Below are 27658 nucleotides of genomic sequence, written 5' to 3'. Positions count from 1 at the left end.
AGCTCTCTACTCTTGTGTGCCAGCCTGGATTTTGGAGAAGCTTCTGAGCCTCTTATACTTAGCACATATGCAGCTTCTGACTTCTGAAATTCAACAGCTACCAAAGAAAATTCCACTGCAAAGGCCAGATTTTTCAGCCTTGTAGGACTAGAAGCCTACCTGTATGTAATTTATTATAAAATGCCCTGGTCTTAAAAGAAAAATCTCTCTCTCTCTCTATCTATCTATCGCAGTTCGCGGACTCAGTCTTTTGCAGTATTTTCCGACTGCCTCTTCTGGAAACTAAGAAGATCCAGTAACTGATTTTCAGCACCCGCTGGCACCCCAGCTGCCCTCTCTTGCCTCCGATCTGCTTCTAAATCGCATTTGCGGTTTTTCAAAATTCACAGGTGTTCCTGAATTGGAACCCCTGTGAATTTCAGGGGAGTACTGTATATATATATATATATATATATATATATATATATATACATATATATATATATATATATATATATATATGTTAGAGATGGTATTGAGATTAGCCCGATGAATGGGAAAACTCCTTCTCACCTTAAAAGCAGCATATATATATATATGCTGAAACAAATTACACATTTAGCCATAGACCTTCAGGTGAAAATAGAAAAAGCTGACCTATTTTGTCCACCTAGACTAACCATCTGTAGAAGATCAGTGTTTTGCCCTCCAAGTCATCAGATCAACTGTTTTTACTCAGAACTGTTCTCCCATCCTGAGCTAAACCAGGGATTAAAAACACAGCAAGGCTTACTGTCCATACATTTTCAATCAGCAATTATTGTATTCTTCTGAAAGAGATGAAGGATGGGAAACGTGAATGGTTTGTGAAAGCACTAAATCAGAAATTGTAGAACTGGATTCACATTCTAGCCCTCAATAGTACTGTGTGGCTTTGGGCAAATCAAGTCACTTCCCTCTACTCTCAGTTTATCCAAGTGTACTTAGATAACAAATGGTTCCTTTTTCCTATAGGAATGGGACAGAGTCTTTCTGCCAGGCAACCCACCCCATCTTTCTAAAGTAATAATTTGTACAGTGCACTGGAACCCTGTATCATATCCATAACAACAACAAATCACCCATTTATTTTTACTTACAGATCTTTCCTAAGTAAATAAATTCAACAATCTCTTAAAGGTAAACTTACGTTTCTGCATTAGACCAACCAAACAGGCTTCCATCCTTACTGAAAGTAGAAACTTTACAATTTTTCCTTGAATCCCTAAAATGGAATCATAGACATTACTGACATTTAGTAAACTGCATGACTGAAGATTATCCAAGTAGGCAGCTTGCAGATACTCATAGAATGCACTGTTCAGGAAATGTGTGTTATTTAAGAAGTCTTAATTTGACAATCTATTCTAGTCCACAAATACAGCTGAGAAATTTAGTCATGCAGATAATATAAATTGACCCCTTTTAACTGAGCTAGGAATTTATAATCCTTTGTACTTTGTTTTGCCTCTTTGAGGCCCTTATACTAAAGCTTATTGTATGTTAACGGACATTAGCATGAACTAAATACTGCATGTCCTACTCTATAGCTTTGAGCCATCTGTTAATGCATGATCTTAAGGTGGCTAGTTGAAAAGATGACGGCAAAAGCTAAAAGGATGCTTGAATGCATAGGGAGAGGTATTGCCAGTAGGAAAAAGGAGGTATTGATGCCCCTGTATAAGACTCTGGTGAGACCTCATTTAGAATATTATGTACAATTCTGGAGGCCGCACCTTCAAAAAGATATAAAAAGGATGGAGTCGATTCAGAGGAAGGCTACTAAAATGGTGCGTGGTCTTCATCATAAGGCATATGGGGACAAACTCAAAGATCTCAATTTGTATACTTTAGAGGAATAGCAGGAGAGGGGAGGTATGATAGAGATGTTTAAATACCTAGGTGGCATAAATGCGCACGAATCGAGTCTCTTTCTGTATAAGACTATGGTGAGATCTCATCTAGAATATTGTATACAATTCTGGAGACTGCACCTTCAAAAAATAAACAGGATGGAGTTGGTCCCGAGGAAGGCTACTAATTGGTCGGTGATCTATGTCATAAGAAATACGGGGACAAACTCAAAGATCTCAATTTATATACTTTAGAGGAATGGCGTGAGAAGGGCGATACGATAGACATTTAAATACCTATGTGGCATAAATACGCATGAGACAAGTTTCTTCAAACTGAAAGGAAAATCCAGAATGAGAAGGCAAGGGTTAAAATTAAAAGGCAATAGGCTCAGGAGTAATCTAAAGAAATACTTTTTTTTTTTTTAACAGAAAGGGTGGTAGATGCATGGAATAGTCTCCTGCTATAGGTGGTGGAGACAAAGACTGTCAGAGTTCAAGAAAGCAAGGGACAGGCACGTGGAATCTCTCAGGGAGAGGAGAAGATAATGGATGATGTGGGCAAACTAGCTGGACCATTTGGCCTTTATCTACTGTCATGTTTCTGTGTTTAGTAAAAGGGATTATTCGTCATATAATCTCTTCAGAACAAGAGAGCCATGTCCACTTTTTACATTATTTCAGCTATGCATGGGTTCATAGGCTCTATAGCCTAAAAAAAAAAGAACTGGGCCATTTCCATATCTATCTACATAAAGATTAAAAGTCAATTCAAGCACTGCTTGTGAGGTATACATTTCAGTAAACAGAACCATGTAGACAGCCAATATCTACGTAATATATCTGACCCAGAAGAAAAAACAAAACACCACCACCACCCCCCCACCACCACCAATGATAGCCCTCCCTCCCCGACAAATCGGCACCATGAAATGGCCCCCCACACCAGCAAAAATGACAGGAGGAATGCCTACTTCCTCCTGCCATGCCGAACCCCTCCCCCTCAAAAGAAAATTTGCAGGAGGGATGCCCACTCCCTCCTAATACCAAAGGCCCACTCCTGCTCCAGGTGCCTCCCAAACATCCTATACCCTCCCCCCCTGAAAAAGGCAGGAGGGATGCCCACTCCGGATTGGCTTAGATTCTTAAGGCCCCTCCCAAGGGGCAAGGCCTTAGGCATCTAAGTCAATCAGGGCCTTAGACCCCTCCCCGTGCATTACATGATGCACCAGGGAGAGCAAGCCCCACCATTTAGAAGAAGCGAGCTTACGAGCAGGATGGACTGAGCTTCCATCCTGCTCCAACTTCTCTGAGAAAGTACGAGGAGGCCCTCCTACCTTTTTGTTGGTGGAGGGGGAGGGTAGAGGGTGGTGCGGGAGTGGGCATCCCTCCTGCCATATCGCTGCCGCAGGGGAGGGAGTCGAATAGGCAGGAGGGAGTGAGCATCCCTCCTGCCGCATCGCTGCTGTGGGGCAGGAGGAATCACATTGGCAGGAGGGAGTAGGTATCCCTCCTGCCATTTTCACAGCCTTGGGGAGTTGCAGTGCCCTAACAGAAGTGACAGGAGGCTGCTTCCCCTGTCAGTGCTGTTAGGGCTCTGCGCATGTGTCAATTGTACAAATCATTTGCATGCAAACTTCGTAGTGCATTGATCGCTAGTTCAGAATCGGCCAGATAATCAGCCAACAGTGAACCAGTCAGTATTACCAACTATCTTTAGTGCATCCAGGCCTTTGTCTTCATTTCAACTTTACTTTCAGAGGATTTGTGACCCAAAGGAGTCCAGTTGCTACCCCACCCTCCAAAAGGCTATTTGACCCAGGGCACCTAGCACAGGGAGGCCTGATCCAGATAATTCAGTGGTCATCAACTCTTTTCTATCTATTGCGGCTCTTCATAAATCTTGGGTCAAATTTTTAGGATAAATCGGCTCCTTATTTTAAAAAGATTGCTGACCCCTGACGTAGACATTACCAAACCCTCCCCTCCCCCCAATTATATTTAACTGACTCAGAGGAAGTGATCAGGAGTGCCCCTTTGTCATTGCTGAGATTATGAAAAATAGCTTATTTGACATACTGATCACTAATGGTGCATCCTGACCCACTATTAAGGCTCAATCTGCCATTTTTCAAAATGGTAACAATGGTAGCATCCCCCCCCCAAAAAAAAAATATATATATATATATACCTCCCCAGACTAGGGAAATCTGATCTGAAAAGTACAGTCTAAGTAGATCAGGGACTGGCTCATCCATGATCTCTCATTGTGCCAGGTGCCCTGGACCAGATAATCCTAGAGATGACAGATTGGGGGGGGGCAATGTCTGAAGGCCAAGTCTGACAGTCTTTCAACCTCATCTTTTTCCAAGGTGAGTTACATTCAGCTACAGAAGGCATTTTATCTGTCCATAGTGGGCTTACAATTTACAATTTGTACCTGAGGTGATGGAGGGTTAGAGGATTAAGCAATTTGTCCAAGATCACAAGGAGCCACAGTGGGGTTTGAACCAAACTCGCACTAATTCTCAGATCACTGTAGTAACCATTAGGCTTTAATATCTCCCCTTTCTGCCAGTGCATAATGAGTTAGTCTCCTTCTGCTTACACACAGACAGGGAAACATTTTATTTACAATGCAATAAAGTGCTTGCAGAATACAACAGTATACTGTTTCTCTTCTCCCCTCCCCCTAGCACACACTTTTTTAAGCTGCTGTAATTTGCATGCCATTAGTTTACTGCATCAGTGTGTGTGTGGGTTCAGATTCACAGGACTTGTTCTTTTGATTTCCCCACTGCATTCCTTAACGCTACAAGTCCCAGCAAACAGTGGGGTAAACCCAGGACTGGATCAATCCTGCACTGTGAATCCAGATCCAGTTGACAACCTTATTATACACCGATATTTATGCATCGTAGCTTGGTCTAATACACTGCTTACTGCAATAAGCCCTTCATATCTGTAACTTGCTACTTAGGATTAAATGCAAATTATTGAAGAAAACAGTACACATACCTTGGGAAAGCCTCATGTTCTGCAAAACTCGGGGGGCCATTTATCATGTAGAGCCCTTCAGAACCCCTGACTAAGAAAGAGGAATACAATAAACAAAAGTAGTAAAAACCATGCAGTGATAAGTACTCCAAAAAATTTGTAATGAAAAAAAGACAAGAGGACTAAACGAGTTTACCTGGAAACTAGCCCTAGCTATGTCACTGACCTTAGACTTAATGCACTGTAATAATGTTCTGGTTTATTTTGCTGTAACTATACTATTAGTACAAGTTGCTCTAGAATACTGTTGCTCTAGAATATATCGTGGCGTGAAAATCTGTAGCTTTTGCTTTACCATTCACCACACAAAAGCTGTCAAACCAGAAATTGTTAGCCTATTCATATCATAGGGAAAAATGTCTAATTTACATATTAAGCAAGTTACATCTACTTATATCGCTTACATTGCAACTTTAATGTGATTTAAACTGCTCATTTCTGAAACGCTTTCGGAGGCTCGATCGCTTCCAAAGTTACACAACCCACCTGCCATAAGCGGTGTGCGAGGCGCCATCTTGGACCGGAAAGACTTTCCCCGCACAGCGGGGTCAAAGTTCACCAGTGAAGCCTAGAAAGAAATACCGTACGTAGCCACTAAGGTGACGCACGACCTGTCGATGTGGAAAGATTCCTACGCCGAAGTTGCAATGCTCCTTTGCGTTGCTCGGCGTGCGATATTGTTGCACCAATCCCGGAGATCTTGGTTTTTACCTTGTTCCGCATTTGTCAATGACAGAAAAAAAAAAAAAAATGATGTAGGGTTGGGACTTGCTGGTCTTGAGAAACGTTGTTTCCTGTCTAGTGCACGGAGAATGACTACAGATTCCTGCCCAGCCTTCAAGGATTTGCTGCGAAATCGCATTAGAAGTCGGACTTTTCATTCTTAGTTAAGATCCCAGTGAAGGATCTGTTAGAAACTGAAGCTGGCTCTTTCCTGGGCTTTTGGCTACCACTGACCACTTTAGTAACTGTCCTCTGTTTATATACTTTAAAAGGTGCAGTCCAGAATTGTACACAATATTCCAAACTCATCAGACTTGCACATAGTACAGTAACCTTTTTCGGGTTGTTTTTTTCTACTACTACTATTAATTATTTCCATAGCGACCAGATGTACGCTGCACTGTAGAGTCTGAAAGAAGAAAGAAACAGTCCCTGAAAGAGCTTACAATCTAAACTCTTTGGCAATATTGCTCACAGAATATATTGAACAGAATTGGCTCCAGGATGGATCCTTGAGGTACTCCACTGCTCATACTTTCTTTCGAGTGGATCAATTTCTGATCCAATTTACCAGCACAAAGGACGAAAACTGCAGAATCGATTATCTTGATGCAATAGTTTATTGAAAAGTCTTCACAATAAATGGTGCATGTCAATAAAACAATCTAATAATAAACAGTAAAAATGTGATATGTCCTCGACACAGTCCGTGTTCGATCACAAAGATCTTCTTCTGGGGTCCTATCTGATGTGACCACAAAATTTGGTACGTTGTAGGGCATTCAGAATACTGTGTATGCCAATTCAAGCAATGCAGGGAGTCGATCAATTTCTGATCCAATTTACCACTTCAGATTCCATCTTTAAGCTGCTCAGTTTATTCACAAGTCTCCTATGAACAGTATCAAAGGATTTTTAAGAGCACCACATCCAGCGCATGCCCTCAGTTCGGTTCTTTGGTCACCCAGTTAAAGAAATCACAGATTTATTTGGCATGATTTGCCTTTGGTAAAGCCATGTTGCCTTGGATTTTGTAATTCAAGGGATTGTAGAAAGGGTCTATAGGACAATTGAATGTGGCTGTTTCATCGAGGCAATGAATCTGATTCAGCATGGGTTTTTTTGTTGTTGCTTTTTTTTTGGGGGGGGGGGGCGATGCCTTTCCACACACCCTCACCACAGGCCCAGAGCAACAGGCCACAAGGTGAGGCCGAGGAACAGGTGGCAGTGGCTGGTAGGGAGCCCAGGCCTGGGGGAAGAAGCTGCCACCGGTGGTGCTGCATTGCATCTTTGCTGGCGGGGGGCCCAGGTACCAGAGAGGGGCCTGGGGTGTTTTTGCTGTGGTGGCTGGTAGGGAGCCCGGGCCTTTGGGGGAGAAGCTACTGCCAGAGCTTTCTTGTCACTCGGCTTGCAGCCTGAAGCCCTGCCTTCCTGTAAAGGGACAATTCATTGCATCTGCGATGAAACGGACATGAGGAATCATCCCATTCCATTGTAGAAAGTTAACTCCTTTCCTTCAGCAGCATCTGCATCAGTTTTCCCACCAGTGAAATAATGATCACTGATTTGTAGATTCCCACATCTCTGTTACTGCCTTTGAGAAGGACCACATCAGTCTTTCTCCAATCCTGTGGCACTTCTCCGGTCTTCAAGGATCTTTAAGAATTGCCATACTGGGACAGACCAAAGGTCCATCAAGCCCAGCATCCTGTTTCCAACAGTAGCCCACCCAGGTCCCAAGTACTTAGCTAGATCCCGAGATCTCTCACAGTCCTTAAGAGCAGGGATCTCAAAGTCCCTCATTGAGGGCCACAATCCAGTCAAGTTTTCAGGATTTCCCCAATGAATATGCATTGAAAGCAGTGCATGCACATAGATCTCATGCATATTCATTGGGGAAATCCTGAAAACCCAACTGGATGGTGGGACTTTGAGATCCCTGCTTAAGAGGATAAGAGAGGGAGTCTATAGAACACTACCACCCCCCCTGTTGGATACTCATAATGCCAGAGCCACCTTAATATAAGTAACTCTTCCTTAGGGAGAAGCAACATGAAAAGAAGTCAGGGAGCCAGAAAGTATAAGAGGCCCAGGGGAAAGGAGAAAGGTTAATTTCCTTTATGCATCTTGAGTAGAGTCCTTAGATCAGGGGTGTCAAACTCAATCACATAAGGGGCCGAAATCTAAAACACAGGCTAAGTTGCGGGCCAAATTTTTTAATTAAAATACTTAGGGTCCTTATATTAAGGTACGCTAACCGATTTAGTGCACGCTAAATGTGCCCCTTAATAAAAGAACCCCTTAGTCCTAGTAGAAGTATAGGGTTACAACCTCTCCAACCCCATGCCGGCTCTGTGATGTAAACAAAATAAATAAAAAAGACTTTTCCTCTCTTAGGTCCTAGTTCACGCTTGCTGTCAAACACCAGCTCTGTCAGGATACACATTTCAAGTCTGACATGTTGTAATCACAAAACAGAAACAAAACTGCGGGGCAATGTACAGGCTTCTGATCCGAGTGTCAGGGAAGTGGGGTAGGGGACAGAGGGTCAGATTCACTAAAGTCAACGATTGACAACGATCAGATTTGTCAACCTGATGCACAAAACAGCTCACTGTGTGGTTTTGTGCACAATTGATCAATCTCTGATCCGGTAATGCAAATAAGGTCATTAATATTGAAATGTCATGTATACTAGCAGAGCGATTGATTCTCTAACATGGTTTCCCAATGCACAAAAAAAGTGATTGCTTTTAGTGATCCAAAAAAAGTGACTAGTCAAGACCAGTCGCTTACCTGTCCTACCCCAAGTTCAGCCCTGAAATGAATATAACATACCATACTTTTTTTTAAATGGGTACAGATGTTGTGCATGTGTTACACACCACAATATCTGCCCCATTTAAAAAAAAAAAAGCAAGCCCAAGATGCGCCAGGAAGGTGGCCTAAGGCCCTAAATGGCCCAAATACCTAAGGCCCCTCCCATAGGAGGGGCTTAAGGTATCCAGACCAATCAGGGCCTTAGGCTCCTCCCTGGTGCATCCCAGCATGCACCAGGAAGGGGAAGACCTGCCATTTCAAAGAGGCGAGCATCCCTCTTGCCAGCTTCTACAATGAGGTATGGGGGGAGGGACTGGGTGGGTTCTGAGCTGACCCTCCCCAGACCACCAAGGCTGTCTTTTGGAGTCTTGGTGGGGTGGTGGGATCTTCGTGTCATTCTCTAATATGATGGTCTGCTCACTGGTACTTCAGTATTCTCTATCTCCACAAGTGAAGGGATGATCTTGTACTAATTGCTGAAGAAATTTTACTATTTTTGACCACTGTGAAGCAAATGTAAAGCCAAACATTCAAAACAGATTTACGAAAGAAAATGTTTATGAATAACTTGAAAAATTGAAGGTGGACAAAGCAATGGTATCCAACCCAAGATACTGAGGTAGCTCAGAGAGGTTCTGGTGGGTCCTATTGTGGTTCCTGGGGATTGGAGAAGAGCAGATGTGGTTCCTATTCACAAAAGTGGTCGCAGAGATGAAGCAGGAAACTACAGACCGCTATGCCTCACTTCAGTTATTGGAACAATAATGGAAGCGTTGCTGAAAGAAAAGATAGTGAAATTCCTAGAATCTAATGGGTTAATCTGAGGCAACATGGCTTTACTAAACGTAAATCATGCCAAATGAATCTGATTGAATTTTTTGATTGGGTGACCAGAAAATTAGATCAAGACCCCACAATAGGAATACTCCAATCAACATCTGGCATGTTAAAACCACCTATTAGTAGTACTTCCCCTTTTACAGCTATATTCTGAATGTCTACTATTAAATACCGGTCTACTTTTTCTGTGAAGGAGGCCTGTATATCACACCAATGTAAGTATATTTTCCATTCCTTCTTTACAGTTTGACCCAAAGTACTTTACCCTACAATTGTGTGGCTTTAATATGATCTTTAACATATATAATGGAACTCCCCCTCCTTTTCTTCCTACCCTGTCTTTCCTGAACAGATTATAGACCAGTATAACTATATCCCAGTCATGGTTCTCCCTGAACCACATCTCTGTGATTGACACTAAATTCAACTTAGGGCTCCTTTTCTAAGGTGCGCTATGCTTTTTAGCGCGCTCTAAATATTAGTGCGCACTAACCACACGCTAACATGTGCATGTTAGTCTATGGATACTTTAGCACGCACTAAATGCGCGCTAAAATGCTTAGTGCACCTTAGTAAAACAGGGTTAGTCTCTTCCATCATAGCCTCTACATCCAAAACTTTGTTCCCATACTTTGAGCATTAGTATATGCTGCTTTCCAGACATTGCCCCCTTTTCCTATTTGTGATTCACTTACCTGAGGGCTTTGATCTTCTTGCCCCAATGATTCTAGTTTAAAGCTGTCTTCAGTAGGTTGACCAGTCTGCTGTTGAAGACACTTTTTCCCTTCTTTGATAGATACACACCATCCCTACTCAACGTACCATCCCCAATCCCCCTCCCCCAGTTCTGCCTCATCCCTATACCCAACCCACATATAAAAGATCTTGTAAATTCAAGCAAAACAAAAAAATGCATCCTATAACTTGTTAAAATGTATTACAATTCCTATAACTTGTTAAAATGTATTACAAAACAAAAGGCATAGCTTTATTAAATATGCAAGAAAAACATTATTTATTAGCACGGACTGTGAGAGAAAACAATCATTTTAAACTATGTAAAAATATTAAACCAGCTAGAGCAATGTTTCTCAAACCTGTCCTGAGGGACCCCCAGCCAGTCAGGTTTTCAGGATATCAACATAAATATTCATAACAGAGATTTGCATGCACTGCCTCCACTGATCTAGAGAGCTTAGTTCTGTTCTACATTCCTCAACTATTCGTCCTGAAAGCGAAAAGTACATTCTGATGATGTACTGGTGACAGGAGTTGCAAGCGGGGAGCAGGCCACGTGTATTAGTTTTGGCCAGACACAGGAATTCTGTTGTCAGTAGGTAGTAAGAGACAAGTAGAATTCCTTGTTCAAGCTCGATAAGTGCGTATCACTTCAGTCATAAAATCTGTTTCCTGACTCTTTCATATGTCTCCAAAAAAAAATCTCCTTCCAAGTTTTCTCATTTTAGATATTTTGTTGCTGGTTCAGCAATTGACTGCACCTCAGCTACAGTTTGATCTGCTATCCATGTTCACAGTCTGTTTATGGCAGGGATGCCCACATTTTTTGGGCTTGCAAACTACTTTTAAATTGACCAAGTCAAAATGATCTACCAACAAAAATAAAATAAAAAAACCACAAAGCACACATAAATGTTAATTATCATTTATATTCAGGGTTTTTTCAAAGAGGTCAAGGCAGATGACTCTGTGCAATGTCACCTCAGTAACAACTATACAAAAATAGACAAATATACGCCCCTCCCTTTTTACTAAACCGCAATAGCAGTTTTTAGTGCAAGGAGCTGCACCGAATGCCCTGCGCTGCTCTCGACACTCATAGGCTCCCTGCGCTAAAAACCGCTATTGCGGTTTAGTAAAAGGGGGCCATAGTGCAAAATATAGACAGCAGCTATTAATTTTCAAAACATTTTGATCACTAAATTTAAAATAAAATCAATTTTCCTACCTTTGTTGTCTGGTGATTTCATGAGTCTCTGGTTGCACTTTCTTTTTCTGACTGTGCATCCAATATTTCTTCCCTTCTTTCAGCCTACTGTATGCTTCCTCTCCTCCAGACCTCATTCCCTCCCCCAACTTTTTCTTCCTCTCTCCCTGCCCCCTCCCCTTTCTTTCTTTCTCCCTGACCCTCTTCTTTCTTTCTGTCTCCCTTCTTTCTTTCTGTCTCCCTGCCTGTCCCCTTTCTTTCTGTCTGTTTCCCTTCTTTCTGGCTCCCTGCCCTCCCCCAAGCTACTGCCACCGCCATCGGGGAACAGGCCCCCAAGCCACCGCCGCCCCAAGCTCTCCCTGCTTCCCGACACAGAAGCGCCGGGCCGACCAGCCTTCTTCTCCCAGACGTCAATTCTGACGTTGGAGAGGAAGTTCCAGGCCAGCCAGGCAGCGACTGGCTGGCCTGGAACTTCCTCTCCGACGTCAGAATTGACATCAGGGAGAGGAAGGCTGCTCGGCCAGGAGCTTCTGTGCATCCTGTTTACGGCGTCGGGATGCAGGTAGAATGCAAAGGCAACACGAGTCTATCACAGAGCCCGGGATGGGCTCCGCGATCAACTCGCATTGCCTTCGCGATCTACTGGTCGATCGCAATCGACCTTTTGGGCACCCCTGGTTTATGGCATTGCTTCACCCTTCTTTTTAACAATTTTGAAAGCAATACTGCTGAAGTTCAACTTCAGTTTTTGATGGCTGAAATTCATGAGTGTACGAGACCGAGATTATGACCTGCATAACCTATCCAGACCTCATTTTGAAATCACGTGATGAGACACTTGTTCTGTGCATACTATATTCTGCCAAAATGCTTTAAAGACATCAACTGCTATTCTCACCAGTTTTAGTGTTCTCCCTTGTCACCAATTGTATTGAAATGTATCAGTTTTCAAGCTAAGCTCCTCTTTAAATGTTTTTTTAAGCTGAGATGTTAGTGTCAAGTTTCTGAATCAAGGTGTGCACAGGGACATATAATCTGGTTCCCATTCCCTCCTATTCCCATTCACTTTTGTCCCTATCCCCATTCACTGTTGCAGATTACCCATTGTTCCTGTACCTATGCACACCTCTATCTTTGAGGTACCACAGCACAAAATGCTTAAAAAAGCCCAAACCTATAAGGAAAAAAAACACCTGAAAAACATGTTTATTACTCAGGATAACAGCTATTCATTTTTTTTTACCATGTAATTTTTGAAGTGTTCATACTAGATACTTTGGGGCCGATATTAATTTTCCTGGATTCTTTTAATTTGTATTAGCCTGTCCACCTGTACATTTTTATGTGTACATAGGTCCTTTTATTAAGCTATGCTAACCAAATTAGTATGTGCTAAATGCTAAGATACCCATAGGGATAAAATGAGTTTCTTAGCATTTAGCATGCACGAATTGTTAGTGTGCAGAAGGCAGGGTTAAATAGCTGTTTTTCTCAATGGAGTAGGGTGAATAGTGGAATGCCATAAGGATCTGTACTGGGATTGGTGTTATTTAAAATTTATAAATGATCAGAAAATCAGAACAAGTGAGGTGATTAAATTTGCAGATGAAACTAAACTATGCAAAGTTGTTAAAACACATGTGGACAGTGAAAGATTGCAGGAAGACCCTAGGAAATCAGAAATCAGGCATCTAAATTGCAGACAAAACTTTATCCAGACAAATGTAAGGTGAAGAACATAAGAACATAAGAAATGCCTACACCGGATCAGACCTGGTGTCCATCTAGTCCGGTGATCCGCACACGCGGAGGCTCAGCCAGGCGTACTCTGGCGAATACCTTAGTCAATCGTATCCCTCAATGTGTCCTGCAAGAAGATGTGCGTCCAATTTTCCCTTAAATCCTAGAATGGTGGTTTCCTCCACCATCTCTTCTGGGAGAGAGTTCCAGGCGTTCACCACTCGCTATGTGAAGCAGAACTTTCTGACATTTGTCCTGGCCGTGTCGCCTCTCAGCTTCAGGCCATGACCTCTGGTCCGAGTCTGAGTCACATTTGCCAATGTGAATAACGCTGTTTCTTGTTCACCATCCTTTCCCCCTGCTGGTGAGTGAGCTTGCTCCATTTTGTCGATTCCTTTTAGTAATTTAAAAGTCTCTATCAGATCCCTTCTCAGTCTTCTTTTCTCAAGGGTGAATAATCCCAGTTTTCTGAGGCGGTCTTTGACGCTCAAGTTCTCCATACCTTTTACTAGCTTCGTCGCTCACCTATGCACCCTCTCCAGCAGTGTTATATCCTTCTTCAGGTATGGAGACCAGTGTTGGACACAGTATTCCAAGTGTGGTCTGACCATTGCTCTACAAAGCGGCATTATGACTTCCCTTTATCTACTCATGATTCCCTTCTTTATCATGCCTAACATCCTGTTAGCTTTCTTTGCCGCCGCTGCACATTGAGCCGACGGCTTCAGGGTCCTGTCTATCAGTACCCCCAGGTCTCTTTCTTGTTGGCTCTTCCCCAATGTTATACCTAACAGTTTATACTCATGCTCCTTGTTTTTGCTGCCCAGGTGCATCACTTTGCATTTTTCTACATTAAAACTCATCTGCCACATTTCTGCCCATCTTTCAAGTTGTTTCAAATCTCTCTGGAGTTCCTCGCTGTCTTTTTGTGACCTGATTGCCCGGCATAGCTTTGTGTCATCTGCAAACTTGATGATACAAATCATAGAAGGCTAGAAGGATCCACCTTAGGCATCAGCACCCAAAAAAAGATTTAGGTGTCATTATAGACAATACACTGAAATATTCCACCCAGTGTGACTGCAGCAAGAAAAGCAAACAAGATGCTAAATAAGACTAACCCCCCTCTTTTATGAAACTGCAATAGCAGTTTCTAGCGCAAAGAGTCGCGCTGAATGGCCCGCGTTGCTCCCGTTGCTCATAGGAACTCTATGAGCGTCGGGAGCAATGCTGGCCATTCAGCATGGCTCCCCATGCTAGAAACTGCTATCGCAATTTTGTAAAAAGAGGCCTAAGTATTATAATGCCTCTGTATCTCTCCATGGTGCAACCTCACATTGAGTATTACAGCACCAAAATTGAATGCGATTAAAATGGTTAAGGGGCTGCAGGAGTTGTCATACAGTGAGAGATTAGAGAAACTGGGCCTCTTCTCCCTTGAAAAGAGGAGACTGAGAGGGGACATGATTGAAACCTTCAAGATAATGAAGGGAATAGACTTAGTAGATAAAGACAGGTTGTTCACCCTCTCCAAGGTAGGGAGAACGAGAGGGCACTCTCTAAAGTTAAAAGGGAATAGATTCTGTACAAACGTAAGGAAGTTCTTCTTCACCCAGAAAGTGGTGACAAACTGGAACGCTCTTCCGAAGGCTGTTGTAGGGGAAAACACCCTCCAGGGATTCAAGACAAAGTTAGACAAGTTCCTGCAGAACTAGAGCGTGCGCGGGTGGGGCTTGTCTCGGTTAGGGCGCTGGTCTTTGACCTGGGGGCAACGCAGGAGCGGACTACTGGGCACAATGCACCACTGGTCTGACCCAGCAGTGGCAATTCTTATGTTCATCTCAATAAATAGCAGAATTAATAAAGGTTCAAAGAGCAGCCAAAATGATTAAGGGAATGGAATGTCTCTCATATGAGGAAAGGCTAAAGAGCTTTTAAGTTTAGAAAAGAGACAGCTGAAGGGGAAATGATTTGAGGTCTATAAAATCCTGCATGGTGTAGAATAGGTAAAAATGACAAGTTTTCCTCATACAAAAATTTCAAAGACTAGGGGACAATCAATGAAGTTGAATGGAAAGGTAATAAAGTAAACGGGAAGAAATTAAATCTGGAACTCATTGCCAGAGAATGTGGTAACAGCTGTTAGTATAGCAGGGTTGGAAAAAAAGTCCATGCATTGGGGAAGCCACTGCTTGCCCTGGGATTGGTACCATGGAATGTTTCTACTATTTGTAGAAGCTTCTGCCAGGTACTTGTGACCTGAATTGACCACTGTGGAAACAGAGATACTGGGCTATGGACCATTGGTCTGACCCAGCATGGCTATTCTTATGTTCTTACATTGTCAGCAAAAGGACCCCTAGTAAAACATACCGTTTTGGTACCTGCTATTGTATTAATTGCGGTAGGATTTGCTTCTGCTGTTTAGCCGTATCCACATTTAAGAAATGTTTTCACCTCTCTAGAATAAGAGCAGTTTTTTGAGATTTCACATGGCGTTAGACGCTTCCAACTGCGCCTACTATCAGCGAGCGCCTCGTTACGACGCTCTCAACGCCAACAAACCCCGCCCAACACTGCGCGTGGCACTTCTCCATGCGGGAACGGGACGATGACATCACAGAGGCGTCAGCCTAGCTCGCGGCCGAGCTTAAGCGCGGCCTGTGACATCTTTCCGGAGTGGGCGGAGCTGGTGGAGTGCCTACGCTGGCAGCTCGGAGCGCTCACTTCTGTTTACTGTGCCACGACCTGGGAGCCGTGAGTGACCGACCCGCACCCCTTCCGGTTACAGAGAGTGGCGCAGAGTTGCTCCCGAGCCGACACACCTGTTAGACCCGCCCCCCCCCTCCTCAGCTCCTCCTTTCACAGGTCAAAGCGTAGCTCGGCAGAGACCGGCGGACAATGGTGGCGAAGCAGAGAATCCGAATGGCCAACGAGAAGCACAGCAAGAACATCACGCAGCGGGGCAACGTGGCCAAGACCTCGGTGAGAGAGCCCAGACGGCAGCTGGGGGCCGGGCCCGTTCCGAGTACAGTTCCTCCGGTAGCTGTCAGTGCGAGGGGGGGCGACGACGCTTACACGGGTCTGAGGGGGATGAACTGATGGGTTTATGTGTTGTTGTTTTCCCCCCACAGAGGAATGCGCAGGAGGAGAAGTCTTCGGTTGGTCCGTGGTTGTTGGCGCTCTTCATCTTTGTCGTCTGTGGATCCGGTGAGTGGGGGGGGGGGGGGTCGGGTCCATCAGTCTCGAAGCTGACATGAATCTCGTGGGAGCAGTTCAATCGAACACCAGCTGTGAGAGCCGCCGCTCCAGCCCCTAAATCTGACGTGGATCTCCCGGGGGGGGGGGGGAGGGGGAGCAGCAGAGATCTGAACCGTGCTGCTCCGGCTGTTACCTCTGCAGGTGGTGTTTCCTGGGGTGTGGGGGGCGAGAGAGTGAGGCACTTGCATGACACAGCGGATACCTGGGATCCCTGCTTCTAATCTGACGTGTCCTAGCCTCCCAGAATCCGCTGCAGATAGTGAGTGACCTTCCGTGCATGTCCCCGGTTGGTGCACTCGGCCTTTCACGCCAGTGGCAAGTCTATGCGCACCTGAGCCGCTTTAAACGGTGGCTCGTTTTCTTATGGCAGTTTCCCAACTGCGCATATTGCATCGAGGATTAGAAAACTATTGGGACTTGTTTTTCTAAGTAAGGACGGTGAATCAAAATTTGCAGTGAATTATTTCCTCCTCCACTGATAACTGGATTAAAATGATTACATAAATGGGTGATCGGGTTGCACTTTGCAGCTGCATAGGTAAACACAGTTTCCAGCAGGTTTATAGGATTCATTTCTTGTCCTGTAGCAGCTGTTTGGTAGGGATGAAACGAATTGGTTGCTGTCTTTGCTCTTGTGCTCTCCAGTCACATTTGCTGTTTTCTGTCAAATAGAGAGGCCATTTGCAGTGTGAAGGGTTATTATTTATTAAGAATTAACAATCTTATATCGTATTAGAAATTCAATGTAATGTTGGTTTTTTAGTTCAATTTGTTTATTAATTTTAACAAATACAAGTAAATACAGTGAATAACAAGTGTGGTTCACAAAGCTGCATGAACAATGAACAGAGATGTCAATGATGTCAGAGATGTCAATGATTTAATGTTTTTAGTGTAAACTACTTTAACACTGTCATAAGAAGTTGTATTTAAATCAGTGAATCCAATCTTGTTATAGTGTCAAAAGTTGAAGCATCTTTCTGTCCTTTCTCTTGATGTTTTTATTGGATTCATCGTTAGGACATCTGTTCTGTTTGTGGTATTTCAATCTTATTGCATTCTCTTTTTTTTTTTTTTTTGTTCCTAGGAATCTGTCTTTTTTTGTAACTAAAAAACATTTTACTTGTATTTTTCACTGGTATGTCAGTAGATTCATGTAGGACCTCGCTATTCTTTTTTTGTTGTTGTTGTTCTGACTTAATTTATAAATGACCTCCTTAGTATTTCCATGTGTTAACAATTTCAGAAACCTGCGGTAACAGTTGCGAAAAGGAGATGGCTGGGATTCAGAGATTTTGGAGATGCTATGGGCAGACTGAATAAATTATACCTCTATTCCTCATTAATATACTTATATGCTAATAAATTCTACTATCTTAGAGCAGTGGCATACCTAGCATGTGTGACACCCGGGGCCCATCATTTTTTGGCACCCCCCCCATCTGTACGAAAAACATGATTTTTAGTAACAAGCCACACGTTACACATGAGTACCTAGGAAAAGGCAGCATCTTACATATGCAGTGAGAAGTATAACAGCAATACACCCATTGTAAAACTAAACAAGCCAGACTAGTACAGATAAATCCTGCAGTCAATCCTAACAGAAAACCATGTCTTTCGAACACACAGAACACCTTCGCCTATTATGGAATGTCATCACAAACTTACCCCTCTCCCTTTTACAAAACTGCAGTGTGGATTTTAGCCATGGTGGTAACAGCTCATAGAATTCTGAGCATCAGAGCTGCTACCACCATGGCTGGCGCTAAAAAACGCTCCACAGTTTTGTAAAAGGGGGGATAAAATAGAAATACATAGACAAAGGTTAAATTGAACCAGCAAGAAGCTGGACTCTGCATACAATGCAATACCACAGAAACAGTGACACATGTCTCCTAAAGCAATAAATAGAAAATTTTTGTTCTACCTTTGTCTTCTCTGGTTTCTGCTTTCCTCATCTTCTTGTTACTCTCTTCCTTCCATCTACTGTCTGCCATCTCTCTGCTTCTATATGGCATCTTCTCTCCTCCTATGCCTCTTCCAGAAACTGTATGCCTCCCCCTTCCATCTCTCCTTTCACCCCCATTGGTCTGGTATCTGTCTCCTCTCCTTCCCCCCTACTCTGGCATCTCTCTCCGCTCCCTTCCTCCTGTTCTTCCCTGGTCTTCCTTCTCAATTTTTTTTCTGCCTCTGTCTAAATTCTTTTTTACTATTCAGTCCTTAATTTCCCTCTTTCACTGTGTCTACCTATAGCTTGCCACCTCTTTCCCTTACCCCTTCCAGTAACTAACTCTATCCTCTTCCCTCAATCTTGCATATGCCCTTTTTTCCTTTCTCCTCCCCACTTCCTTCCAGCATCTGTTCCCCCTTTCCCTCACACTTCCATTCAGCAGCTGTCCTTCCTCTCCACCACACTTCCATTCAGTGTCTGTTTCCCTCTCTCTACCCCTTCCATCTACTGTTCACCCTCTATCTCGCCCCTTCCATTCACTTCCCTCTGTGCTCTTTCTATCCAGTGTGCACCCTCTCTCTCTCTCTTCCATATGGCATCTTCCCTCTTTCCATGCTCCTTCCATAAACTATCTATCCCATGCCCCTTCTCTCCTTTGTACATGATTGATTTCAACTCTGTCACCTCTCCGTTTTTCTCTCTCTGTCACTACCCCCTCCCCTATACTCTGGCATCTCTCTCTTCTCCTTTCTTTCCTTCCCACCTCACGGTCTGGCATCATCCCTTCCCTGATTCCCGGCATCTCTCTCCTTTCCTTTTCTTCCATCTATCCCTCCCCCTCCATGCTCTGACATCTCCTCCTTCCTTTCCCCCTTCCTTTTCCCTTGATCTGGCATACCTTCCTCCATGCCCTGGCGTCTCTTCTTCCCTCCAAGCCCTGGCATCTCCTTTCATTCCCTCCAGTTGGGTACAGCAACACTCTCCCCAATTCTCTCCCCCTCTGCTCCCTTTCCTCCTTCTGTCACCCAAGGCCTGGTGTCATCGGGCAACAGCAGCATTCACAATTCACTGCTGTTGCCCGCTTCAGGCCTTCCTCTCTGTCGGGTCTTGTCTTCATGAAAACAGGAAGTAGGCAGGACCCGGCAGAGAGGAAGGCCTGAAGCCAGCAAAAGCAGCGAATTGTAAAAGTTGCTGCTGCTGCCCGAAGAAAGAAATGGTGCCAGGCCTTGGAGCACCGAGGCAGACCGCTTCTCCCCCTCCCAGCCGAACCCCCGCTGACCCTCCTATCTCTCCCCCCCAAGTGAACCTTTCCGACCCTCCCAGCGAGAGCAGCAAATCTCCCTCTAGTAGTGTACTTTGCGGCTGTCTCCTGCCAGTGAAGCGGCACTGATGACGTCATCAGTGACGTGGCAGAGGGAGGAGAAAGCCGCGAAGCAGCCGACACTACTGAAGGGAGGTTTGCTGCTCTCGCTGGGAAGGTGGGAGCGCGATAGGGACCGTGCCGGCTGTGCACCCCCCTAAGGCTGCACCCGGGGCGGACCTCCCCCCCCCCCCCTTAGTACGCCACTGTCTTAGAGGCATACACAGACTTTTAAAAAGTGCTCATTTAAGCTAGAACCTTTTGTTATATTTTTAATTTGAAGGTATAAATAATAACTAATGAGGCTGCAGTTTATTTACCCTCCCTTTTTTTTTTTTTTTTTTTAATAATGCTATGCAGCATGGAAAATGCTTCAATGCCCAGACAGGTCCTGTAGATATCGGAGAGTATGTACCACACTGAGCTGCTCTAACGGCTTTAATAAAAGGACCCATTAATTTGTGGCACTTAGGGAGGAAGTTACCAACATACACTACTGTTAAGATGTGTTATTTTCCATTAATCTGTTCTAGTTTAGAACATATCCCATTTTATGCAACTACTACTTAGCATTTATATGGCACTGAAAAGCTATAACTGAGGTTAACAGTAAAATAACCCATATTAAAGGTAACCCACATTGATAACCTCCCTCCTAATACAGATTAATTTGTGGAGTGTGTGGCACAGGGGTTGGATCTACAGCCTCCGCACCCTGGGGTTGTGGGTTCAAACCCCGCGCTGCTCCTTGTGACCCTGGACAAGTCACTTAATCCTCCATAGCCCCAGGTACATTAGATAGATTGTGAGCCCACCGGGACAGATAGGGAAAATCCTTGAGTACCTGATTGTTAAAACCGCTTAGATAACCTTGATAGGCGGTATATAAAATCCTAATAAACTTGAAACTTTGTAAAATGGCCCCACTATCAGGTTGATACAGAAAGCCTAATTGTGGGGGTCGCAGAGAGAAGTTAACTATGGGTTTTAAATTGCACAGAAGGCATGGCTGCATATTGCATTAAATATATGGTAATGAGGTAACAAGTATTCTGTGACAATTCAGAGACAGAAACGATGGCTTTTTACACATTGACAGCACAATAATTTTTTTTGCCAGGTCCAAAGGCTGTGTAGAAGGATTAGCAGAAAGGATTCCATACCAGTTTTTGATATTTAACTGTCAGTTTTGTCTTCCTCTGCACCTTTAACTGACTGGAAGAAACAAATCATGTGCATGTGTGAGCAACCACACCATAGTACCTGTTCTTTTATGCATAAATATCAACCTCATAATTTTACTTGTAAAATTTTTTTGCTTGACTGAATAGATGCTGATTTGTGCTAACATGTTTGTTTTTGTCCAGACATATATAACAAGGAGTGCTTAACTACAAAACCTTCATGCACATGTGCTGGGTGGGCTTTCCATAATTTAGCTTAAAAGGGGGAACTATTTTAGATTTGGTCCTTAGTGGAATTCATGAGTACATGGGTTAACTGTATTGGATCCGCTGGGAAACAGTGATCATAACATTATCAAATTTGAGCTGATACTGAGAGTGACATCGCAAAAGAAATCTACCGTAGAGGCATTTAATTTTTGAAAGGGTAGCTATGATAAGATAAGGAAAATTGTTAAAAAGATGCTAAAAGGATCATTTGCAAAGGTTAGTACTGTAAATCGGGCATGGATGTTATTTAAAAATACCATTGTGGAAGCCCAGACCAGATGTTATAAATGAAATAGATAAAGTGATAATGGTTCATTTTATCTATTTCATGTATAACACTGGTAAATATTGGACCTGATGCTTAAAGCCATATACTATGAAACTATAATTGAGTATAATGGTGGCATCTCTGAGGGCCCACTTAAATTTAGGATCCTAGTGAGAGTCTTAAGGGATGATCTTATAGGATTATCTTTGCATCGTTTGAAAGAAAGATATAGCGGCACTAGAAAAGGTTCAAAGAAAAGCAGCTAAGTTGATAAAGGGGATGGAACTCCTCTTGTATGAGGAAAGACTAAAAAGGTTAGGGCTCTTCAGCTTGGAAAAGAGATGGCTGAGGGGAGATATGACTGAAGTCTACAAAATCCATAGTGAAGTAGAATGGGTACAAGTGGATCAAATTTTTTTTTTCCCCACTCCGTCAAAAATTACAAAGACTAGGGGACACTCTATGAAGTTACAGGGAAATACTTTTAAAACCAATAGGGGAAAATACTTTTTCACTCAGAGACTAGTTAAGCTCTGGAATGCATTGCCAGAGGTTGTGGTAAGAGCAGATAGTGTAGCTGGTTTTAAGAAAGGTATGGACTCTTTCCTGGAGAAAAAGTCCATAGTCTGTTATTGAGAAAGACATGTGGGAAGCCACTGCTTGCCCTGGATTGGTAGCATGGAATGTTGCTATTCTTTGGGTTTTGGCCAGGTATTAGTGACATGGATTGGACACCGTGAGAATGAGCTACTGGTCTTGATGGACCATTGGTCTGACCCAGTAAGGCTATTCTTATGTTCTTTCTGTATGGCACAGAATTAAGTTCTCAGTAGAATCTGTGTGCTGAAATATCCATGCATGGTTTTACTATGTGGTTTTCTGCATTAGCCCCTTTGTGCGTGAATGCTGGCACTTATATGTGAAAATGTGCAACATTACCACATCTACTTATAAGTGTCAGACCCTCTTTGCAGAAGTTGCAGCATTGATGCTGCTATATTTTTGCACACTTAAATTTGCATTCTCTGAAGACAAGCAAACATAATATTCTCACATGTGGGTATGGACACTGCCAAGTGTACTGTCACTTTAAATCATTAGAAAGTGTCCATACTTCACCTCCTGCTGGCAACTACACATGCACTTCTGCACATACATCACATCCTGACCTAGATATCTTGATTCCGATCTCAAAGATCTATCTAAAATTGGCCTTTCAGGGTGGTAATTGCTCCTTTCACAGCTTCTAGGTGTAATCAAGATAACCCCTCCCTGCAAAATGCTGCCAAGTAATTTATCTCTTGAGCCTTGGGAGATGAATGTAAAGTGAGCACCCCAAGATAAGTGGTGCACGCTGTTTGGGCTCTTCTAGTTCTGAGGTTCTCAAGAGGGCTCAAGCCTTGCAACCAGCCCCATTGCTTAACCTCAAGACCCCATGTCACTATGTTTTATTGTGTGTTTTTCTGTAAAGCACTGCTTGTATCTGGTAATGCTATACAAGTAATAACACTGTGAGGCATACTAAACTATTAAAGTGTGGTCACACTTAGAAATCCTTGGGGTCAATCCTCTAACATTATCAAACTTTGGACTAACCTGCATGTGTTTCTCAGTCTGTGTTTGCAGTGGAAGAGCAGTAGGTGTGTTTCACCATATGTGATAAAGAAGCGTTTCCCCATTGCACTTTTTCAAATTTATTTTAAAAAGTGTCTTAAAAATCACCTACAAATCAAGAATTGAGTATTTTGAATATAGATGATTTTTCTTGCAAGTGCCTACTGTTTAAGTCTAGTGGTGCACAAATTTGGCTTATTCAGTGGCGTAGTAAGGGGGGGGCAGTTCACCCCAGATGTCTTGGTGGGGGCGCTGGCACCTGTCCTCTCCGCACCCCCTTTACTGCGCACGCATGCCCTTTCCCGTTAACGTTCCTTGCACGAGCAGCAACCCCAACCTGCTGATCGCGCCAGCATCAGCTCTTCCTCTGACTTCACTTCCTGGACCTGCACCTAGGAAGTGACATCGGAGGAAGAGCTGGCGCGAACAGCAGGTTGGGGTTGCTGCTCGCGCTGGGAATGTTAAAGATATGGGGAAAAGGAAGGGGCGTGTGGCAGGAGGGGGTGGGGAGGGCCACCACCGCCCCGAGTGCATCTCACTCTCGCTATGCCACTGGGCTCATTCAAACAGTCTGTATCACTCTGCTGTCTCACATACCTGACCCTAAAAATGGGACACCTATTAAATTACCAGTAGGCATTCTAAGCTTAAAAAAAAAAGTTAAAGGGAAATAGGTCTTCTGATTCCTGCTGCCACGGGGGACACTTAAGCAGCCATGGCTCTAGTCCATCACAGTAATGTTCATATTGAGAAACCATATAGGGTTGTAAGACAGCTGGGTCATTTGGTGGATTGAATACCAATAGTAGTTCTAGAGTAGAGGTCCTGTTTTGTAATAGAAAAAAAATCAATCCATAAAGCACAGCAAAAATTAATGGTGTGGAATCAACATGGTCTGCATTTTGGTAATGAACAGCCGCTTTCTGGAGTCCAATCAAATTACACCACAGAATTTAGATATGCAATGAAACATCCAAATATGTGTGAGTTGAATCGCTGAGCACTGACACCGATATAGGGTCAAAAATATCAAAAGAACATTCAGAGCTCAGTATCAAAAACACAATGGCAGATAAAGGCCAAATGGTCTCTCTCTCTCTTTCTCTTTCTTTCTTTCTTTCTCTCTCTCTTTCTTGAATTCAGACACAGTCTTTGTCTCCATCACCTCCATGAGCTGCCTTTTTCCTCCAAAGTATACAGATTGAGATGTTTAAGTCTGTCCCCATATGCCTTATGACAAAGACCACATACCATTTTAGTAGCCTTCCTCTGGGCCTACTCCATCCTGTTTATATCTTTTTGAAGGTGCAGCCTCCAGAATTGTACACAATATTCTAAATGAGGTCTCACCAAAGTCTTATACAGGGGCATCCTTTTTCCTACTGCCCATACCTCTCCCTATGCACCCTAGCATCCTTTTAGCTTTCGCCATCACCTTTTCAACCTGTTTGGCCATCTTAAGATCATCATATGCAATCACATCCAAGTCCCGCTTTTCTGTCTTGCACATAAGTTCTTCACCCCCTAAACTGTACTGTTCCTTTGGGTTTTTGCAGCCCAAATGCATGACCTTGCATTTCTTAGCATTAAATTTCAGCTGCCAAATTCCAGACCATTCTTCAAGCTTTGCCCGGTTACTTTACTCAAGATGTATATAATTTCCCTGTAACATCTATCTTATTCAGTTGCCAAATTGTTACTGAATGGGTTCAATAAAAAGTAGCATTATGGAATTCTCTACCACTAGCCATTCATAGAAAATCCTAGACTTAAGAACTTTAAAGCTGTTTTTAAAATTTGGCAGTTTGACCAAGCATTTACAGACTGAGGACGGTCGCTTAGTCTCCAACTTCAGCTAGATCTGTCTCCATTCTCTCCTTTTCTTCTTCCCCTAATCCTATTATGTCTGTTTATGTGACGAGTGGATCTTAGTGTGATTGTAACTATCCTGTCTGCAAATTGTAGTTCCTTTCATTTATACTAGTTTAGACTATACTCTGCCTTGCTCTGTTATTGCAGTTAAAAGCGGTATAGAAAGTTCTGATTAAATAAATAATTCCATAACTTGTATGCCTGATATAATTGGCCTCTTTACCAAAAATCTCACCCAGGCCATTATTTCTGTAGATCAATCTACTCCTTTTCCCAGAAGTCCTCTCCCGTGCATGTCTTCAGAAGAAGAGACCCTAGCTTGAGGCAGATAAGTTGAAGCTAGGGAAAAATGGTTTTTGGTTTACTTTTCCAAAAGGAAGCATGCCCATGGGCCTAAATATTTGTCTGTTTCCAGTAATTTTTGTGTTTTGTGCCTTGTCCTTACCAAATTTTCCATATGTTCGAGAGGGACCTGAGAATTCTAATAGGTATTTTGGAGGAGCTGCTTTTAGGTGTAGAAGATGCATATTCTGAAAGAGAAGGCTCATTGGTTCTGCCAGATACATAGTTTTCATTCACCTTTTTAGCTATTGAGTGGCTATCGCACACCCTCTAGTGGTTGAAAAGGAAGATAGCCTGTGACCACTTTAAAGCTGCTACTCTTTGGCCATTGGGGTGTTCAGCAATGCAGGTTTCTCCTCAAGGACTGTGAACATTGCGTCTTTAGCATGTCTAGCTTTCAAACTCTAGAGATCTGTATTTTGTTTCTAAAACAAATTCTCAGCTTCTGGGCTATCTGCCAACATATTTCACCAAATTCTGATTGTGTGAAGCAGATGTCCTTTTGTAATGGCATATGCACACATTGGTATACAAAGCTGACTGTTTAAAAGAAACATACTTTGAAAATAAATACATTTAGAAATTTTAAACTTTCACCATTTTTCTTTTGTAAGAGGGGATAAAGTATCTTACCATAGCTTATTAATGATAAAACTGGAAATCAGGAATTATGGGAGTAAATTCACAAGACTTGTGTATATTTGTGTATTTGTTATCTGCACAGTGATTCAGGAGCTGATAAAATGACATGTACTTTATTTGTCTTCCACAGCTATTTTCCAAATTATTCAGAGTATCAGAATGGGCATGTGAAGCTGCTATCTTGGAAGATCATCATTCCATTTTCCTGTGAAACAGAACTTGAACTTGAAATCTCTTTCATTCCTGAGTTTTGACATATGACCTGGTTAGCAACAGATTCTGAATTACCTGCTTGTTCCAGAACAACTTTCACTGTATCTTCCTTCACATAAGTCATTCCAGGTTTCCTCACAAACGTCATTCCAAGTTTTCTAGCCTGTGCCTCAGTGCCTTGAAAAGCACCATATGCAAAAAGCAATAAAGAGTGATGGTCTGCAGGTGGGGAACACAAGTGAAGTGTAAACTCATGTTTTATAGATCAAAATTATATTCAGTCTAGGTACCCTACAGATGTTTGGTGTAGTCGGCCATGAATATTTCATGGTAATTCTCCAATGTGCAGCATAAACCAGTTCATCAGTTAAGTATGACAAAACAAGGCAAAAGCAAAAATCACTTCTGCATTTTGTGCAAGTGTGCCTTATTGTGCTACGTTGTTGCTTATCAAAGTGGAACAAATATCTTATTCATGTATTACAGCTAAAGTTGAATTTTATGTTGTTTGAAAGTTCTGGATGGATTTGTGGCCTCTTAAGCACTTTTAAAAAAAATTTGTATTGTGGCAGGATCATCCACATGGGAAAGAGGGGAGGGAAGGGCTGGCGGAGGTTTTGGCAACAAAGCTGTGCCTACAAATAAAAGCATCAGAAACTGGTGATTATAATTTGAACCCTTTGGAAAGTGTGTACTTTTCTTATTGCATCTTTTTTGGGTATGTGAAGTAAGCTGGTGTCAGTGGAAGAGGATTCACTTTGTCATGAATGGGATGCTGCAGTGTTTTCAGCTAGTTGTGGTGATGATGGTGTGCCATTAAGCATGATATAGCTTTGTAAAAGTAACAGAGGACCCATCTCTTTCTATCTGTCTCTATAACAAAAAAAGAATTGTTCATAAAATGTCCCCCCTCCCAAATAGGTCAGATTAGTATTTACCAACAAGGAAGACGGACCTTGGACATTTAAAGTCTGCTTATGACCCAGATGCTCAAAAGTTAACTGCAAGTAAGACTAGTTATAGTCAGTTTTACTTGCAAGTTAGTTCAACCTCCGATGCTCAAAATAGCTCTCCGGGACTTCTACCAATTGCAGTTGCAGCCACCAAGAAAGCTACAATGGGAACTCATGGCAGCCATTTTGATGACGGCTTTGCACGGGGCTGGAGCATAGGAAGATCGCTCCTTCACGCGTCACTGCTAGACCACCAGGTAAGGTCCCGGGGATGCAGGAGGAAGGTGGGTTAGAGCCCAAAAACTTATTCGTGATTTTTCCCTAATCGCAGGCTGGCTCTGCACCTAACCTCCACGAATATGGAGGGAGAGATGTAGTGCCAAGGTAGAGCATAGACATTCTGCCTAATTCTATGGACAGACAGGCAAATAGTAGAGCACCTCGCCTTGGGATATATGCAGCCAAACAAAAAGGCAAGGAAGGAGTCTTTCCAAGCAGTGATAAAAGTCTTTATTATAAACAGTAGTCCCTAATTCTATGGACAGTAATATTTAGCCATTATTTATTTTATATAATATATATCCATGTCATTTAATTTATGTTAGCGAAAGGGTGTCGTTTTACTAAGGTGTACTAACAATTAGCATGTGCTAATTGCCATGCAACCCATTGTGGGCTAGATTTGGTAAATGACACTATGTTAATCTATAATTGGCACTCCAAGATGAG

At 42.9% G+C, this 27658-nt stretch overlaps 2 protein-coding genes across 5 annotated transcripts in view; one reads left to right on the top strand and one right to left on the bottom strand.

Moving 5' to 3' along the window:
• Positions 1 to 15513, bottom strand: part of EIF2A (eukaryotic translation initiation factor 2A) — a 66402-nt gene extending 50889 nt beyond the window's left edge. The window contains exons 1-3 of one of the 3 annotated variants that reach the window (XM_033958741.1): positions 15370 to 15513; positions 4890 to 4959; positions 1169 to 1243 (exon numbers count right to left, since the gene is read on the bottom strand). In XM_033958741.1, coding sequence (XP_033814632.1) covers positions 1169 to 1243; positions 4890 to 4936 — 122 coding nt within the window. In that variant the 5' untranslated portion in view covers positions 4937 to 4959; positions 15370 to 15513. Of the gene's footprint in view, positions 1 to 1168; positions 1244 to 4889; positions 4960 to 5332; positions 5534 to 15369 lie in introns of those variants that run through there. The other 2 variants (XM_033958739.1, XM_033958740.1) reach the window with 2 other exon arrangements.
• A 108-nt stretch (positions 15514 to 15621) lies between these two features.
• SERP1 (stress associated endoplasmic reticulum protein 1) lies at positions 15622 to 26110 on the top strand. Of its 2 annotated transcripts, none has more exons than XM_033958742.1 (3): positions 15622 to 16038; positions 16131 to 16206; positions 25894 to 26110. In XM_033958742.1, exons 1-3 carry the CDS (start codon positions 15898 to 15900, stop codon positions 25932 to 25934), a joined length of 258 nt encoding a protein of 85 aa, XP_033814633.1. In that variant the 5' UTR covers positions 15622 to 15897; the 3' UTR covers positions 25935 to 26110. The 2 variants fall into 2 exon arrangements, with proteins under 2 accessions (XP_033814633.1, XP_033814634.1); XM_033958743.1 differs by having other exon boundaries at positions 15652 to 15981.
• Positions 26111 to 27658: the final 1548 nt, after the last annotated feature.

The sequence above is a fragment of the Geotrypetes seraphini genome, chromosome 9, assembly GCF_902459505.1.
Source record: "Geotrypetes seraphini chromosome 9, aGeoSer1.1, whole genome shotgun sequence".
In the NCBI taxonomy this organism is placed as follows: Eukaryota; Metazoa; Chordata; class Amphibia; order Gymnophiona; family Dermophiidae; genus Geotrypetes; species Geotrypetes seraphini.
Note: the sequence above shows the minus strand (reverse complement) of the source record. Positions and strands in the feature narration are given on the sequence as shown.